The sequence below is a fragment of the Excalfactoria chinensis genome, chromosome 16, assembly GCF_039878825.1.
Source record: "Excalfactoria chinensis isolate bCotChi1 chromosome 16, bCotChi1.hap2, whole genome shotgun sequence".
NCBI classification, from domain to species: domain Eukaryota; kingdom Metazoa; phylum Chordata; class Aves; order Galliformes; family Phasianidae; genus Excalfactoria; species Excalfactoria chinensis.
In genome coordinates, this window is record NC_092840.1 from 10,906,256 (window position 1) to 10,922,262 (window position 16,007).

Sequence of the window (16,007 nt, forward strand, 5' to 3'; positions counted from 1 at the left end):
CTTCAGTTCCCACCTAGAGGTTGAGGGATGTGAGGTTCAGGGGTGTGAGAATTACAAGAATCCTGGCTGCCATCTCATTTAAGGATGAGGACAGTGTCTTTTTTTCTTTTTAAGTAGTGATCAATCATGTATGAAGATGAACTCCCACCTAGCCTCCCTTGGTCCCTAATATTTTCATTTCATTTTGCTGCTGCTCGTTATTTTATGGTTTTGTCCTTGGCTGGTAACATTTCTCTCTTGTTCTTCCTTACATGCACCATTAAGGATGGGAAGAACTTGTATTAAAAGCTCAAGCCCCATATAGATCTCAAGCTGTAAATAATGTTTGTTACAGATTCTAAGATTATAAAATCCTTCCAGTTTGCCTCCCTCCTACTTTTACAGCTCATTTGATTAGAGTGGAGATATTCTTTTGAAAATCAACTGTTTCTGTTTTGATCCTGCAGGCAGCCTTGAGAAGATACGCTCTGGTTGTGTACGTTGGTAATCAGAGGATTTGCCATAGGAATCCAGAAACGCTGCCTACAAGGGAACTGACTGTTGGCCTGGAAAGAAAACACCAGAGAAACCCTGGAATTCTGAGATGTAAGTGACTTTCTAAATACAGGCAAGTTGCAATTGAAAACCAGTTACTTGGGGAGAGAAATGCATTTAAAATACAGTTCTTTGGAGGGGGCTGGCAGGCACATCACAGGTGAAATGAATTAGTAATGTGAGGAGATAGTTATGCTCAAGGATTAACTAATTTCGGACAGCTGTAGGAGCCAACCCACTGTGCTCTGTGCATTGCCTCGCTGTAACTATTTGTCCTGCTCCTCTGATACCAGGGCATCACAGAGGCAGGTTTCTGAAGCATGGCTTTTCCCTGCAAGTGCAACCTAACCAGCTGCTGCATTTTGCAGAGATCCTGGCATTACAGTGCTGAGCTGCTCTCCATTCCACCTGATGAAATCTACTCACCTCAGCCTGTGTGTTGGGGTATGGCCAGTCAGCCAGGCTTTGCTAGTATGGGGCCGAGCAAGGAGAAATATCCTTAGCAGAGATATTGATTGCAAAGCTGCTGAAAGGCCTCACAGTAGACAGCCTGCACAACGAAACTATCTCCTCCAATTAGTCCGTGGTCATCAACGAGGTAAATGACGGTGCCTTCTGACCCAGACAGGGTGGAGTTTTAATAACAGACATAAATCTGTTGTGCTTCTCTCCTCGTGACCTAACACATGCTGTCAGGGCAATGCACGGAGTAGAATTTATGTGTACGATAAAACAATAGAGCTTCAGTGCTATCAGCTGTTTGATGAACTTTAATATGCATTTGCTATAAAAAAGGCAGCAAGTACCAGAATGTGATACCCAAATAAGAACCCTTGATCCATTTGCATGACAGATCTTCAATTTACTCACATTCACGTGAGAGACGCACATAAAAATTATATCCGTGCTTAAATTCACTTAGAAGCAGCCTGAAATGCCCCCCAGTTGCAAGTGATCCCGCAGTACTTAGCTAATGCTCATGTTTCCATGGCTTTGCCTCCGCGATTCTTCCAGCGGTTCCTTTATGCTTTCTGGTATTTTGCCAAACACCTGTGAATCCGCGCACAACAAATACTGCTGCCATTTAATTTAGACTTGCACAGAAAGGCTGTAGCGGGCCGGCTGCGGACCTAATCCCAAACCTCTAAAGAGGTTTAAGGCACTCTGGTTTCACCTAATCCCGAAACCTAAACCAGAATCATTGAAAACCTCCATGACACCGTAGGAATGGGCAAATAAAGGGTTTCCACTATGAAATTATTAAAAGGACACGGTGTATCTTTTGGATTTGAGACCCAGGGCTTTACCTAAGGAGCTTGGAGTCCACAATGCAGCGTTTGTTTGGAAGGCGGGGGTTGAAAGCTTTATTTCACTAGAGGGCCGGCTCCTTCCTGCCCCACGAGAGGGGCGTGCTGCAGCCCGTCCCGTTGTGCGGCGGTTGGTGCTGGCGGTACCGGCAATACCGGCAGCGTGCTGCTGCTGCTCGGAAGGAGCGTGCATCTGAGAGCTCTGCGTGCAGAAAGCTGCGCTGTACCGTGACTTCCAGTCACAACCTGCAGCCGCCTGTGTTAAATCCGATCTGGCTTTAGCTCGAGCTCAGCTGTTCCAACGCGCACCGCGGCACACCGTGCGGCACCACGCGCATGCGCGCCGCGCCCTCCATTCCCCCGGCCGGTGCCAAGAGCTCCGGGAAGCAGCGGCGGGGGCAGCGCCGGATCCTCGCCGACTCCTCGCCGGTTCGTTCCCCACCCCGAGGCGGAGCGGCGCTCGGTGAGGCGCTGCGGGGCGCGGAGGCGGCTCGGGGGGAGGCGGAGTGCGCCTGCGCGGGGCGGCGCGCTCGCCTCGGCCGCGTGTAACGGCAGCCGGCCTGGAGCAATGCGCACTGCCGTTACACGCGGACGAGGCGAGCGCGCCGCCCCGGGGCCGTCCTACCGAGGGGGCAGCGCGGTGTCCGGGCCGGGCGCTTTTGTGGCCGTCAGAAACGCGTCTTTTCAAGGCGTTCGAAAGGAAGCGGTGTTGAACCGGATCACGTAAAATCCGAGCGGGCCCACGTGGGGCGCGGAGCCGAACCACGGCTCACGGGGCCGGATATCCCGAGGGCCGCAATGCGCCCCCTGGCGGCACGGCGGGCAGAGAGCATTCCAGTATGAAGCATTGCCTTTGTGGTGGATAATCGCTGCTACGGCTGCGCTTAGTAATAAATGGTACTGTTGTTGTGGGCAGGTTGGGTTAGAGGTGCATCTTACATCCCTGGGGTTGGAAAGGCAAGTATAGGGATGGTTAAAAACAGTTGAGCTTTACTTTTTGCACATCCTTTTGAAGCTGTAGTGCAATACTGCTACTTTACTTCTGTACAAGCTTGAAGCCTGGCACAGTATTGTGTGGTTGTGGGAGTGTCTTTACATAGGAAAAAGGCAAGTTTCATAGCAGTAGGAGCACTTTGATCCAGCAGTCAGTGTGGATGGGTTTTCGGTATGTGAATAGAGTTGGACTCACTGCAGTATGTCTGGCAGGACAAATGATGGGTTTCCAATTAGTAATGCCTTGACCGCTTACTCAGCAATTGTTCTGTGGGTTAGTTGTTGTGTCTTCCTGCTGTTCTCTGTGCAGCAGTACAGGTGCTCACAGAGCCACGAGAAAGAAATAATTACAAAAATATCAGCCTATTTTCTGCCCAAGCAAAAGAGCTTCATTTAGAGCCATGTGCTGGCACCGCTGTGTGCTGAAAGGAAGTGGACTCTGCTTTTCCTAAGCAAAATACGTGTGCGTGTATGTATGTGTATACAAATATATGTGTTTCACAACTCCCTAAGGCACATTTTATTGACGTGCAGCTAACGATGGCACAGCTCATTTTTCTAATGTTGTTTCAGTGCTGCTTTTGGCTTGCTGTTTGTGTCCTTACAGTGAGGGGCTGTTTGAAAGAACCTTTGTGGGACATCAGGTTTGCTGTGCCGTGAAAAGCGGCTGGTTACAGGGTAGGTGCTGTTATCAGGAGTGCTGCTGCAGGTTGTGGTTAGGTGGCAAGTGTGACAAGGTCCCTAAGGACAGGGCTATTACTGGGTACTGTTTTGAAAGGCGTGTATTATCCCCGGCAGTTTGCTGAGCGCTCAGCTGGAGGGGCTGGGCTGTGTTGTGGTTCAGAAGCTTTTCAGGTGTGAGTCCGTCTCTTCTGCATCTCAGAAGTGGAAACTGCAGGACAGCACCTTTCCTAAGGACGGATTTATTCTCACTGCTCTTCAGAGGGGTGTAGAATCGGAGCGTTGTGCTGCAAGCAGATGAGGAGCCCTGGGACTCAAATCCTTCCAGCCTGCAAACTCTCGTAATTTATTTTCAAAGGTCAAACTGTGATCGTTACAGAAAAAAGAGAAAGTAATTTGTACAGGAAAACCTTTCCAGGCGATACTCAGCCCTGACCTCTGCCTCTAGGTTTCCCAGAGCTGCTGGGTGTCTGCTGGCTGTCCTGCAGTGCTGAGCAGGAGCTGTTTGCAAAGACAAGCGGAGCGATGTCTGGCCTTTACATTTTGTTAGTTGTTATTTTAAGTTACTCCGTGATTTTTTTAGTAGACTTTAAATTTCTTTGATTTAGAGAAGGAAAGGATTCCGCTTGAAAACACAGCAGGTAGGAGTGTTCGAACGGCCGCTTCACAGTCGGGCAGCTGGAGCAGCTGTGTGTTCCCCACGGAGATGAAAATGCTGCACTTTGAGATTTAGAAAGGTAAAAAGTGTGACCGGAGCATTAAATGGGAGAGCCACATGATACCAAAATTTAGCGCTGTGTTCGTTGTAAAGAAAATCCTCGTTGTAGAAGGGAAAAAATGAACTTGTTCCACCACTTTCTTTTTTTTCCTCAGGAGAAAACACAGAATATATCCTAGGTAATAAATCTGTTTTATGGCTCACATGAGAAAGGGTGGAGAAACTCCCATTATTTTCTTCCCAGAAATTGAAATGCACATGAGCTAACGTGGAGACACTGGGATTTTCATCCAGCAAACGCACAGCTGGCTTCTGCTTTTATTGTTTTCCTAAGCCTAATAATTTTTCATGTGATTAGCTGGTGGCTGACAAGGCTATCACTTGCTCAGTGTTTTGTATATTTAGTAGAGTAGGTGATATGCAAAAATGGTAGTGTAATACATACCCAGAAGCATAGCTCCACTTGCTCATTTGATGAGCAGTTTCTGCTTTCCTCAAAATGCCAGTTTCTATCATCAGATTTTGTGTTTGAACAGCAAAAAGTAACTGCTTGAGGACTAGAGCAGGAGAGCTGTGAAAGCATCTCAGAGTTCAGTTGTTATATTTGCATTATGGAATTGGTAGAGATTTGCGTGGTGCTCTGTGCATGTAAAGGGGTGGCACCAAGGAGGTGGAGGTCTGCAGGGCAGCCTCGCCATGGGGAGGGTCTGAGGAAGGAAAGTCCTGGTTAGAGTGAAGATTTTTAACCTCGATGAGTTCATTAGAAATCCTGACTTCTGCCTCATTTGGTGTCAGTTTGGTGATCTTTTATACAGTGGATGCCTGAGGAAGGAGTGGTTTGTAAGGATTAGTGGAGCCTGTGTCCTGTGTGTCTGCATTCCGACCTGAGCGCGTTGCTCTCGCTGAGTAGTTGCTGATAAGTTCAAGCTCTGGAGCTGGAAGGTGATGCCTTTGCTAAATCCACGAGCCAGTGTATTTTCCCTGCTAGAGAAAATGGCCTCAGTGGAAAAATGGGAGATGATATTGTGGAAACTGTTTGGATATCTCTTTCTTAGAGACTTCATGCCTGCTGCAGATCAGAGTACCGACTACTGGTGTCTCTGCCATAGGAGAAGCTGCCACGCTGGCTCCTGGCTGGGGAGAGGCTGCGCTGTGACTGGAGGGGAGCAGCTGGGATGCATCGGAGCAGGCATGGTTTGCTGTGGCAGCACTCGCCTTTACTGCAGCACAGCACCGTGCCCTTTCCTTTGCACAACAGTCCCCTGCCCCAGGTGCAGAGGGCTCCATCTGGTGTTGGGTTGTTGGACAGGGGAGTCTCTAGTGCTGTGTTGTGTAGCCGTGTGGTACAGTGAGACCCGGCCGATGGGCTGGGAGCAGCTGGGCTCAACTGAACGAGACATTCAGATTTGAGAAGAGTTGGGAAAATGTGAAACATTGCAGATTTTCACGTTTACTTCTTTTTTTTCTAATTGTGTATTCAGGTCCTCCTCCTTTCACTTCAACAATTGAGGGTGTTGGTTATTTCCTCCCATGTTTATGTAAGACGAGCTTTTTATAGTCCGTTTTTCCACTTGCTGTATGTGTTTCCTCCACGGTGGTGTAACACGTTATTCTTCCCACCCCTCAGCCGGTTACCCTGATAGAAGGCCTTCATTTGTTGCTCTTTTTTAACCTGGCTTGTCGTGGTTTTTATGCTGCTTTTTAAGGAATGGAGCTATGGGATTGGGCACGGCCGTTCTTCCTGCTGAGGAGTGTGGTTCTTGGCAAAGTGTGTTTTGTTCTCAGCAGAGGAAAGCCATGTAACGTAGCAAGGGATGAGCAGCCATGCTCAGCTGAGCGGGCATTTGGCTTGCACTGCACGTTTCCAGCTCGGTTCTTGCTCAGCTGAAGATCCACCTGGAATAAAAACAAAAACAAAAGGAGTTTGTCAAAAATGGGCCGCATTCTGTTTGATTTTTATACAAAAAAAAACAATTTTCACTGTAATCCCAGATGTAAAGTTTTTGTTATTGTCCATTCCAACTTGCATAGGAGTGACCTACGTAACCTTAGTGTGAGGTGGACTGAGCTGCCTGACTGCCCCAGATCTTTACTACGCTTAGTCTCCATGTAGGCTGTTCCTTTTCCAAGTGACCAGTTTCCAGCTGACACTGAAATTCTGAACACTTAGGACAGGAATTCACTCTTTTGCCACCAGCTGCACTGCAGACCTGCAGCACAGCCAAAGGTGGATCTGAAGGACGCAGTGCCTGGGCAGCCTTGTGCCTTGCACCTCGTGGCCCCGCCTGAGGGTCTGACAGTTCCCCCTCTTGCATCATCTGGTTACTCTTTGGAAGTAACTTTTTAAAGGTACTTGTTTATTTTATCGCTCCATTGCTAAATTATTATAATCAACAGTTAGCGTTTAATTATAGCAATTTTATGCTGTAAATGTTGTGTGTGGCTGATGATGTAATTGGACATTTAATAATATCTAATTTAGAAGTAAAAAGGGAGAATCTCGGAAATGAGTGCCTTTGTGCCCGTTGAGCACTGCTATGGTTATCTTGTGTGGTCTTCTAGCTGGAGCTGTCGGTCATGGCACACAGCAGTGCGTTCCATGGCAGCGGGGTGCCATCATCTGTTGTCCATGCAAAGGGAGGCAGGAGTGTCTGAGTCACCTACTGCTCCTGGAGCGCCTCCTGGCAGCTCAGTGCAAGACTGAGCCTGAAGGCTTTGCCGGCCTGACTGCGTGTCCTATGGCACTCCGTATTGCTGGTAATGACTTTAATATGATTCAGTGTTTTCTTTTTTGCCTGATCTTGTTGATGAGCCTTCATGCCTGGTCCTTCCCCCGCTGTTGTGGCAGCAGGACGGGCCTTCCCATGCCATTGCTACGATTGCTGCTGGGGTTCAGCGGCTGGGATTGGAGCCTTTTGGCACGTTGCTGGCAGTGTTGCTGTTTAATGCAGTGGACCAAGACTGTGACCTTGTAGAAAAATGGCTGATTCTGGAGCTGCTCTTGTTTGTAACTCTGAAGCTCGCCCAGAAGCTGAGGGTAGAGCAGTTCGTAGAGCTGGGGTCCTGGTCCTGATTGCCAGTTCACATTCATTGTGATTGCCTGAAATCAGAGCTGCTGAGGCAAGTGTGTGTGAACCGAGGCTGAAGCACCCAGTCCTGAATGGATGTGTGGAGAATGGCTGGGATGGAGGTCCTGTGGGTCACCAATAGTACTTACTAGAGACTGCTAATAATAGCAAGCAGACTCATTCCATTCCTACACCTCTAGGGCTTTAAAAATCCAGCAGGACCAGCAAAATACCTAAAGCTCAGCCAGTGAAATCCAGCCAGATTTTGTACAGATGACAGTGCTAGTTTCAATTAAATATAAATTGTGCACTTAAAACGTACAGTTTGCCTAAGAGGAGGTACTCTGCCAAACCATAAATGTACCAATTACTAAACTAAGAAATAGCACTTTAAGGAATCCACGTTTATAAGGTTTAGAAAAAAGCCTTTCAGGTATTTTTATTGCTTTTGTTTAACTGCGTGATTCATGTTTAATCCCGGTTAGACTGAATTTGTACAGACATATCTTCATCGCAGGCTGGGCGCTTCTCTTAGGCAAGTGCCTGCTGTGTCACCACGTTTGTTCAGTGATGGCTGGGGGAGCAGACAGTGCAACTCGGTCACATCATCGTTTGCATATATGAGAAGTCTGTCTCACATTATACCTACAAGAAATACAGGGGTGCTCATCGTCCATGTTATCCCATAAAACGTAGAAGAGCATTCTGAGACTGTAAACAAAGGTAATTTATGTATAAAACCTCATCTGTGAAGAATTTATTGCTATGGTCGGTATTATATGTCTTGGCAGTCTTCTTCCCTGAAACTGGGACTTGCAGATCTGGAAAAGGAACTTACCTCACAGGCTGAGTTATACCTGGTTTATGGAAAACACATTGTGATGAAGACTTGTGTTAGAGAGATAAAGACAGCTGCTGGGTTAGCGGTCCTTGGCTGCTGCTCACAGGTGTGCATGCACATCTTCACTGCGTGCATCAGCTCCTTAAAAGCTGCATTGTCTGCGTGGTGCTGCTCGTGTGTAAGATTATTGATGTGTTTTGGTCGTTTGGAGGCTGTAGAGCTTCTCACTGCAGAAGTGCATTAGAGCTCTGCAGGTTGATACAGAGCAGGTGGACCTTTTCCTTCCCTGACAGGCAGGCAGTTGTGCAGGGCAGCGCTCTGTTTGGCTTAGATGTGCAGAGAACAGCATCGCTTCCCCTGCCATTCTAACTGCAGTTCTGGGTGGTGTAGGTGCTTTGGGAAGTGCTGTGAAAAGTACTGTGCTATTTCTTCTGCATATAGATCCCTGGGCAGTGCACGCACACCGGGCCATTTCTCTGCTGGCTTGTCCTGCAGCAGAAATCCTATTGTAGGCAAAGACAGCTTCATTTGCCAAGTGTGCTAGCTACAGCTGTATCTACAGAAGAATGAGGTGACTTCCCTCTTGAAAGATGTGTGATTTTGAGGTCAGAGAAGGTTTATCTCAGCAGGGCTGTCACCTGGCTGCTGCACAAAGCCTTCTGGGACTAAGTCAGAAGTTGTGTTTTCAGATCTCTGCTTTTCCCAGGTGGATTTAGTACAGTTAGAGATGATACTGACAGTGATGACCGAAATGACTGGGGGAAATGGAACGGCTGTCCTCAAAGGAGAAGTTAAAAGGCTGGGACTCCTCGTTCAGAGAGAGATTTATCTCTGGGATTTATAAAGTCATGGCGGGGGTGGAAAAGCTGAATGTGAAACCTCAAAGTCCTGCAGTGCAAAAGCTAGAGGGCACTCAGCGGAGCTACGTGGTGCTCCAGTTTACGACAGGTAAAATAAAATACTCCTGGTGCTCGGATAGTGAACTTGCTCCCAGGAGGCAGTGAAGGCAGTGATATCAGCTGGTTCTAAAGGGATTGGGCAGTTTCATGGGCAGCAGGACCACAAATGGATAGCAAAATTACAGTGCCTTCTAACCCCAGTAAAGTAGTGCTTGGGTATGGGTGGGCCTGCTGGGAATGGACTGCAAAGGCAGTCAGGCTTTCTCAATGTAGCCTCTGTAAATAGCCCTTCACTGCTGGAAATGGGATACTGGGCTGCATGGACCACTCACCTGACCCTGCAGGGCATCTTATACAGTGCTTCCATTTGAAAAGGTCTGGTTGTTAATATGTTTAATTCTCATAAGGATAATCAAGAAATAATTGGTGGCAAGCATGTTAATAGTGCACTGCTGATACTTGGAAGTATTTTTATGTTTCAGAGTCTGATCCAGTGATAGTCAAATGCTGCCTGCTGCTGCGCGTGTTACCAGCGTGACATTTAGTTGGAAAATGTACAGACTGGGAAGCAAATTTTGTGTGTGTTTGTTGTTTTTTCTTGGCAGTTGGTTATCTCTGAAGAGCCAGGTGCTGCGCGGTGCCCTGAAGGTGTGCATGGCAGCTCTGCAGGAAGCAGTTTCTGGTTAAGAGCGGTTTCTTCATGCTGCAGTGCTGCCTGCCATGTCTTTGTGCTCATTTGAAGTTGGCCAAGTGGAAGGATGAGACAGAAGAGGGACTTTTAGGCTGTGCACACCCACAGGTGGGGCCCAGGGCCTGGGGCTTGGTGCACCTTCCTGTGGGCTGGGGCATCCACACAGCATGTGGAAACATTGTGGAAACAAAAATACGCTGTTTCAGTAGAGAATGTGGGTGTACTTTTCACATGGAGAACTCTCTGCATCTCTGCTGCTGCCCCAGACACAGGCTGTGGGTAGAGGCCCGTCCATGTGCTGTGCTGCCCAATGTTGCTTCACTGCGTCTTGAGTAAAGCTGGAGTGGTACTGATGAGAAACCTGGTGTCAAGAAACCCTGGGTGGTGTTCTTAGAGGTGCTGCTGGGAAACGTTTGGTTTTGAGTTGGACGAAACAGAGGCCCAGTTCTAAGGGGTGTCTCCTTTTCACATTTCAACTGCCTGAGCAGAGCGAGCCCCCATCCTGTGAGTTTTGATGTCATCGTCCTTCTGTTTGCCGGGGCAAAAATAAACGCAGCCTTTTAAGTCTTCACACCTAAATATGTTTATGCGTATTTTTAGTCACTATTTACTGTTTGCAAAATTACCTTGATGTGGGAAAAAAAGAGTTCCAGATGTATTGTTCTCTTAACAAAGATTTGACCCTCGCCTTTACGGACAGTTTCACTATTTTTCCTCCTGGCCTTTTAGTTCAAAGGCGCTTCTAAGCACGCAGGCATTGTATGAAGCAGAGATGTGAGCTTTATATCACAGGAGTTTAGAGAACAATGCGAAGGTCAATTGTGTTGCTTGCTCTCCTGCCACATGGGGTGGGTGTGTACATGAATGCATCCCTGGAATTCCACTGTGGGATTTGCATCTTTGAAGCCACTGCTAAAATTACTGCCGAGGCTCTTCCAAAGGCGGATACTGATAGAAGATTCAATGGAATCGAAGGTCGCCAGCCTGGTAGGCGTTGAAAGATACCTGGCTATGATACTATTTCTGATTTAATAATGCGAATGGGAGGCTAGCCCTTTGTAATAATTAGGACTAATTACTGAAGAGGTGTTGACAGATGGGCTAAGAGGAAACAAACTGCCTTTATCCAATGGCTTAGAGTCAGATTACTAGTCTTGTGTTATCTGTTTCTCAGAAAGTAGAAGCTTCAATCATTCACTAAGTCTTCAAAGGGGAAAGGGATCCTCACAACGTACAGGATTTGGGATGAAGCTATGAAATACGTCTTTGACTCAAAATGGCTAAATTAATCTCCTTTCCGTAAATTATCATACTTCTAAAGTTTGAGTTACAGACGGAGAATCTGATGAAGGTCCTGCAGAATAGGTGAAATCAATCTGATGGCTGTCCCGTTGTTCATTACTGCAGCTCACGGATTAGCCTACCCTCCATTCCTCGCACTGCTCATAATGCCACTATTTCTTTGTTTTCATCTCATGCCACACTTGTTATCCACCTGAGGAGGAGACCAGGGAAAATACACTGCAATCCCCCATGCTGTGTTTTATGCAGATCTCATATTTGCTTATGAGCAGAAAATGCATCTGCCAGAAGGTGACGGTTACTTACCTTTCTAGGAGACGGGATGTTTTAGGAAGAACATGGAAATTGGGTTTACCACAGAATTCCCACTGATGCAGCATTTCCCTAAACTCTTTCTTCTCCCCTTTTGGAGCGGTGTTGGTGCACTACGGCTGCATGAAGTGGGGACGGTACGACTGCCAGAGGTGTTCAGGGTTAATCTGCTGTCACAAGAGTGGGGCTGTGTGGCTGACTGAAGGTAAGGGCTCAGCAGTCCAGCAGCCTCCCCTAAGCCCTGTTTTTTCTGAGAAGGGCAAGATAAATACAATTGCGTTTAATAGCATTTATCAGGAGAAGTAGCTTTCAATTATTTATTTACTCTTTAACAAGAGAGGCCTTTTAATTAGTGTTTAAATATTTATATCAGTTTTGTTGTGCTGTAAAATAGGCTATACTAAGATCTAGATTTTCTGGTTTGAGGTAGTAGGACGGGTAAAAGCTTTCCTAATGAATCTGGTCTGGAGATGACCTAATCTGATGATCTGGGGAAAGGCTGCTCTTCAGTTCCTGGCAGCTCGGGGGCTGGTGGGCGCCTGGTCGGAGTCTGGGAGTTCAAGTTCAGGTGCCACAGGATTGTTCTGAGCTTCCCATGAGGGCGGTGACACAGCTCTGCATTTCACCCTGTTTTTGGCCAGAAGGTTCATTGCAGGTGACGGGAGCGAAGTTTGAACCATGGGACTGTGTTCTGCAGCTCTGGTTTGCCTGCCCATTTGCTAGATGCTAATTAGCATTGTTCCTTAACGCAGATCTGCTGGTTGGTCAGAATGTCACAGACGTGGGGTCAGTACCCGGAGCTCAGAGCTGAGCATTGCCAGTACTCAGCCGCTGTTCAGCCTGGCATCTGCTTTTTGTTAGTTAATATTAATTAACATTAATAACACACCTGTTTAGTATGTGATCAGGCTCAGTGTTGGACATGAGAGCATATTCAATGAAAGCAACCTAGGTGCTCTTCCAAAGTGGGTACAGCCTTACTTGATGAATCCAGCATGAAAGAACAGCTGTGGGTTTGCATCTCGAGTGCAAACTTAGGTTAAACTGTTAAAATAAACGTTTTTATTTTATATTCAGGTAATATTTGCCTTGTACGTGTCAGTCCTGTTTGCACTGGAATTACAGTGATTCTCATTAGATTTCTTAGATTAATTTGCTTGACTTATCCAAATAACATTTGTTTATGCTTTACTGGAATCCTAATATCCAAATTATTAATTAGGCCTGAGTTTCAGGAGGCATTTCATAGCATGACTGAACTTCTTACTCTATAACTCTCCTGGCAGAGGTGATGTTCCCTATTTTGTCTTTGTGGGGCGCTGCTCAGTACTGCCTCCCTCCCACAGCTGGATGCATTCATGTTCATTAAGGGCCGTTCATATCCAAAGGAGCTTGAGGACTTGGATCTGTAAGTGGCAGTAATTTGTATTTCAGGTGTGGCCAAAGCAAAATAAGATACACTGCTAAATGTCGGTGTACATTTCTGTTTTAACATAGTTAGGCTACTTGTGGAGTAAGAAGAGTTTTAGTTACGTGTATGGTAACCTGATGTGAGATGAAAATGTGGCTCTCATAGAACTGAATGGAATATAAAAATTAACACCATCTGAAGATAAGCGTGAAGGTGGGTTTTGGCCCCGTCCCCTTCTGGTGGCTGTGGAAGGCCGCACTCTGAGCACAGTCCCACGTCCGTTTCCGGCAGCACCAGGCTTGGTTCTGTGCACCAGGAATGGATTGGTGAGTCACGGCGTGGTGCCTGTCGGGAGAGCACATGCATTTCCCATAGGTTGCTTTTCATTACGTGATATCGTGTTACACCGTGTCCGTAATTCCGCGCTCTTTGGTTATATTTCACACTTTGAAGAAAAAAGCGCAGAAGACAGAATGTCATCCGCTGCACATTGTGTTTCCTGTGCCCTGTGGGAGGAAAAGAGAAGTCATAGAACAGACAAATAAATAAAGGCCGTGTTGAAACTGCCGTGACAGTTTCTGCTCTTGCGCCACGGAACTGCAATCAATTTTTTGTCGTCGTTGGTCGGGTGCCAGAATAACAGCATCGTATTATACAAGAGTAGATTAATTAAAGCAATTATAACAGAATAAATTAAATAATCATAAAAGTTTGTCATGGGAAAAATATGTGTTTAGAATTAATTAGTTCCCAAATAAAGCGATACTTTAATTGGGCAGAGTTACAGAATCCTTAATTGCAGACACATCATTCCGGCTCAAATAACTTCAGCTGCTGTAACAACTCGATCCATTTCTTCTCCGTCAGTTCTTTTTAATAGTTTGTTACCAAAGAAGGTTATTGCGGGAAATGTCTGCTGCAATGTCAGGAGGTGAAATGAAGCCCATGCTACCCCAGGCGCTGTTAGTCCTTGGGGGCTGGGGCTGCTCTGTGCTGTGCACTGTGGTGCATCAGTCGGGTGAACTGAGATCATTCTGCTCTGTGTGTCGCAGTGAGGCTGTTCTGTGAATTCTTCTCTTTGCTGACGTTCTGCATGTTGTAGGAGATCCTGCCTCGTCATTTTTGTTAATATCATCTTTCCTGTTCCTTTGATGGGGGGTGTGTTGCAGAGCAAAACTGCTGTGTTCTGTGCCTACATCTCACTGCACCGAGCAGGTGGTGGTTCCCAAATGATGGGCTGCCTTTCCTCATCTGCAGCGTGAACCTGTTGGTGAAACAGCAGAGCATCCTCCATCTCAGCTGTATTTCCACACCGTATTTTGGGCTGTCCTTACTAAAAGCCAATGTGCTGACATCGTGATGAGGAGGTATCCTGCTTTCAGCCCCCATATATTTAGTGAGAATGTAACTGTGCTATTTGGCTGCCCTCAGTGAGGTGTGCAGTGCCCCAGAGGTGGAACAGTGCTGGGAGAGGCCAGGCAGCTGATGGCTGAAGGCAGGAGTGTCAGAATGAAAGGCTGAAAAGAGTTATCAGTCTGGCACAGTGGGAGTACTAGAATAATTAATGTTTGTGTTCATTTGTGGCTTTTACATATTGATTAATACTTTTTGTTTCAGTGACCAAAGTGTGTAAGAGGCAGTGAGAGCCATATGATAACTCAGTATCTCTCAGATAATTACTGTCCATCTTTCTTTCGTTCCCATGCTGACTGTTTTCCTGCGGATAATGATTATTATACGGTGACTTCAACAATGGCAGATGGAAGAATTAAAGGTGAGCCTGCAGGCACGGCCGTAGGGCTCAGTGCTCCTGAAGGTAACGCACTGCCACGTGTGTGTGTTCTCCATGCAAACGTCGTTACTTAACATCACAACACGCTGTGCTGCAGCACTGTCCCGCTGTGGGACGCTGTGTGCAGTGAGGTGCCTGCGCCATCAACAGCCACTATCCAAGTGAAAGCCATTGCGGTGTGTTGTGTTGTGTGGTGGTTGTTGGGCTGCTTTCCCTGCACGCAGAAGATGGCTTGGTGTCCCGCCAGCTGCTGATCTGCAGTTCTGTTTGCAGCTGACCTGTCGGCTGTTACAGCTACAATGTGGAAACTTCCACTGCTGGTTGTGTAAGTGTGAGCCGGGGAGCTGCTGTCATGGCGGGTTGGTGGCACTGCCTGGAGGAAGGGGACCGGTGTGGCCATGGTGCTGCCTGCACAGCAGCAGTGCCTGCTGGCAGTTAATACAAGGCTGCATGGCCAGGCACTGCAAACCAGTGCGGTCTCTTTGGCCCTGAGGTGTCTTTAGCAAGGTTCATGAGCAGAAGGTTTCCATCTGGAAATCTGCCTGGGATCCATACCCTCTGTGCACACTGCTGAGTGCTTCCTGTCCCTTCCTGCCATTGCTGTGGGGTTTTGTTGGTTGTTATTTGCTTTTTTGGGGGGGGTAATTTTCAAGGTTAAATATCAAATACAAATACACCTCACTGTGCTTAATTTGTACTTTGGCCGTCATTGGTGATATGGAAAATAACCAGTTCTAATTTCTTTGTAAGGGTGCCCTGTGGGTGCATCTCGTTATTGCTGACTTTGCCGTGCCACCATATTCTGTCATTTCTTCCATCGGTATCTGCAGAATGACAGACTGTGCTTCAGAATGGCCGCAGCTCACCTAACTGCGCCAACTAACTGCGCACCCAGCCACGTCCCAGCTCTCAGGCCCTTGGCTGTCAGTAAAATACAACAGCCCACGTTTGCTGAGGTGAGCTGTAACTCAGTCAGCTCTGCCCACCCCCCTGCGGTTGCAGCAGTGGCGCAGGATGCTGAGCACAGGCGGGTCTGTGCAGCAGCGCAGGCTGAGACGGGCCCTGTGTGAATGGAGGAGCTGCGGAAGGAGGAGGGTCCATTTGTTCCCCTCTTCCTGAGCTCGCTGTGCTGGGTTTTCCTGTGGGAGGGTGGCACCTGGCAGGCGAGGAATTAAAAGAAATAGCAGGGATTTCTTGTAGCTGGTGGTGAGCACACCTGGGTGCGCTGCATTTTTGCAGTGGTAATTAGGGCTGCACACCTGCAGGATTCAGGCCCCAATCAGTTTGCCAGACGTGCTTAGAGAGATTTATTTCACCTGTACCTGAAAAAGCGCTCTGATGGCGGAGCTGCTGCCGTGTGAGCCTGCAGAGAGGAGCAGCTTGTCCATGGCTGTGTCGGAGCCGTCGGTGTCTCAAGCAGAGCTGTGGGGTTTGTGGGGGGAGGAGAGTGTTTGGGCG

General features: G+C 47.5%; 1 protein-coding gene across 4 annotated transcripts in view; it reads left to right on the plus strand.

Moving 5' to 3' along the window:
* Positions 1–460: 460 nt before the first annotated feature.
* Positions 461–16,007, plus strand: part of GNB1L (G protein subunit beta 1 like) — a 36,404-nt gene continuing 20,857 nt past the window's right edge. The window contains exons 1-2 of one of the 4 annotated variants that reach the window (XM_072351306.1): positions 523–585; positions 14,517–14,531. Coding sequence is in view for 2 of the 4 variants with exons in the window: in XM_072351304.1 (XP_072207405.1) it covers positions 15,936–15,952 (17 nt within the window). In the remaining 2 variants the exon portion in view is untranslated. Of the gene's footprint in view, positions 586–2,049; positions 2,305–14,516; positions 14,532–15,897; positions 15,953–16,007 lie in introns of those variants that run through there. The other 3 variants (XM_072351305.1, XM_072351307.1, XM_072351304.1) reach the window with 3 other exon arrangements.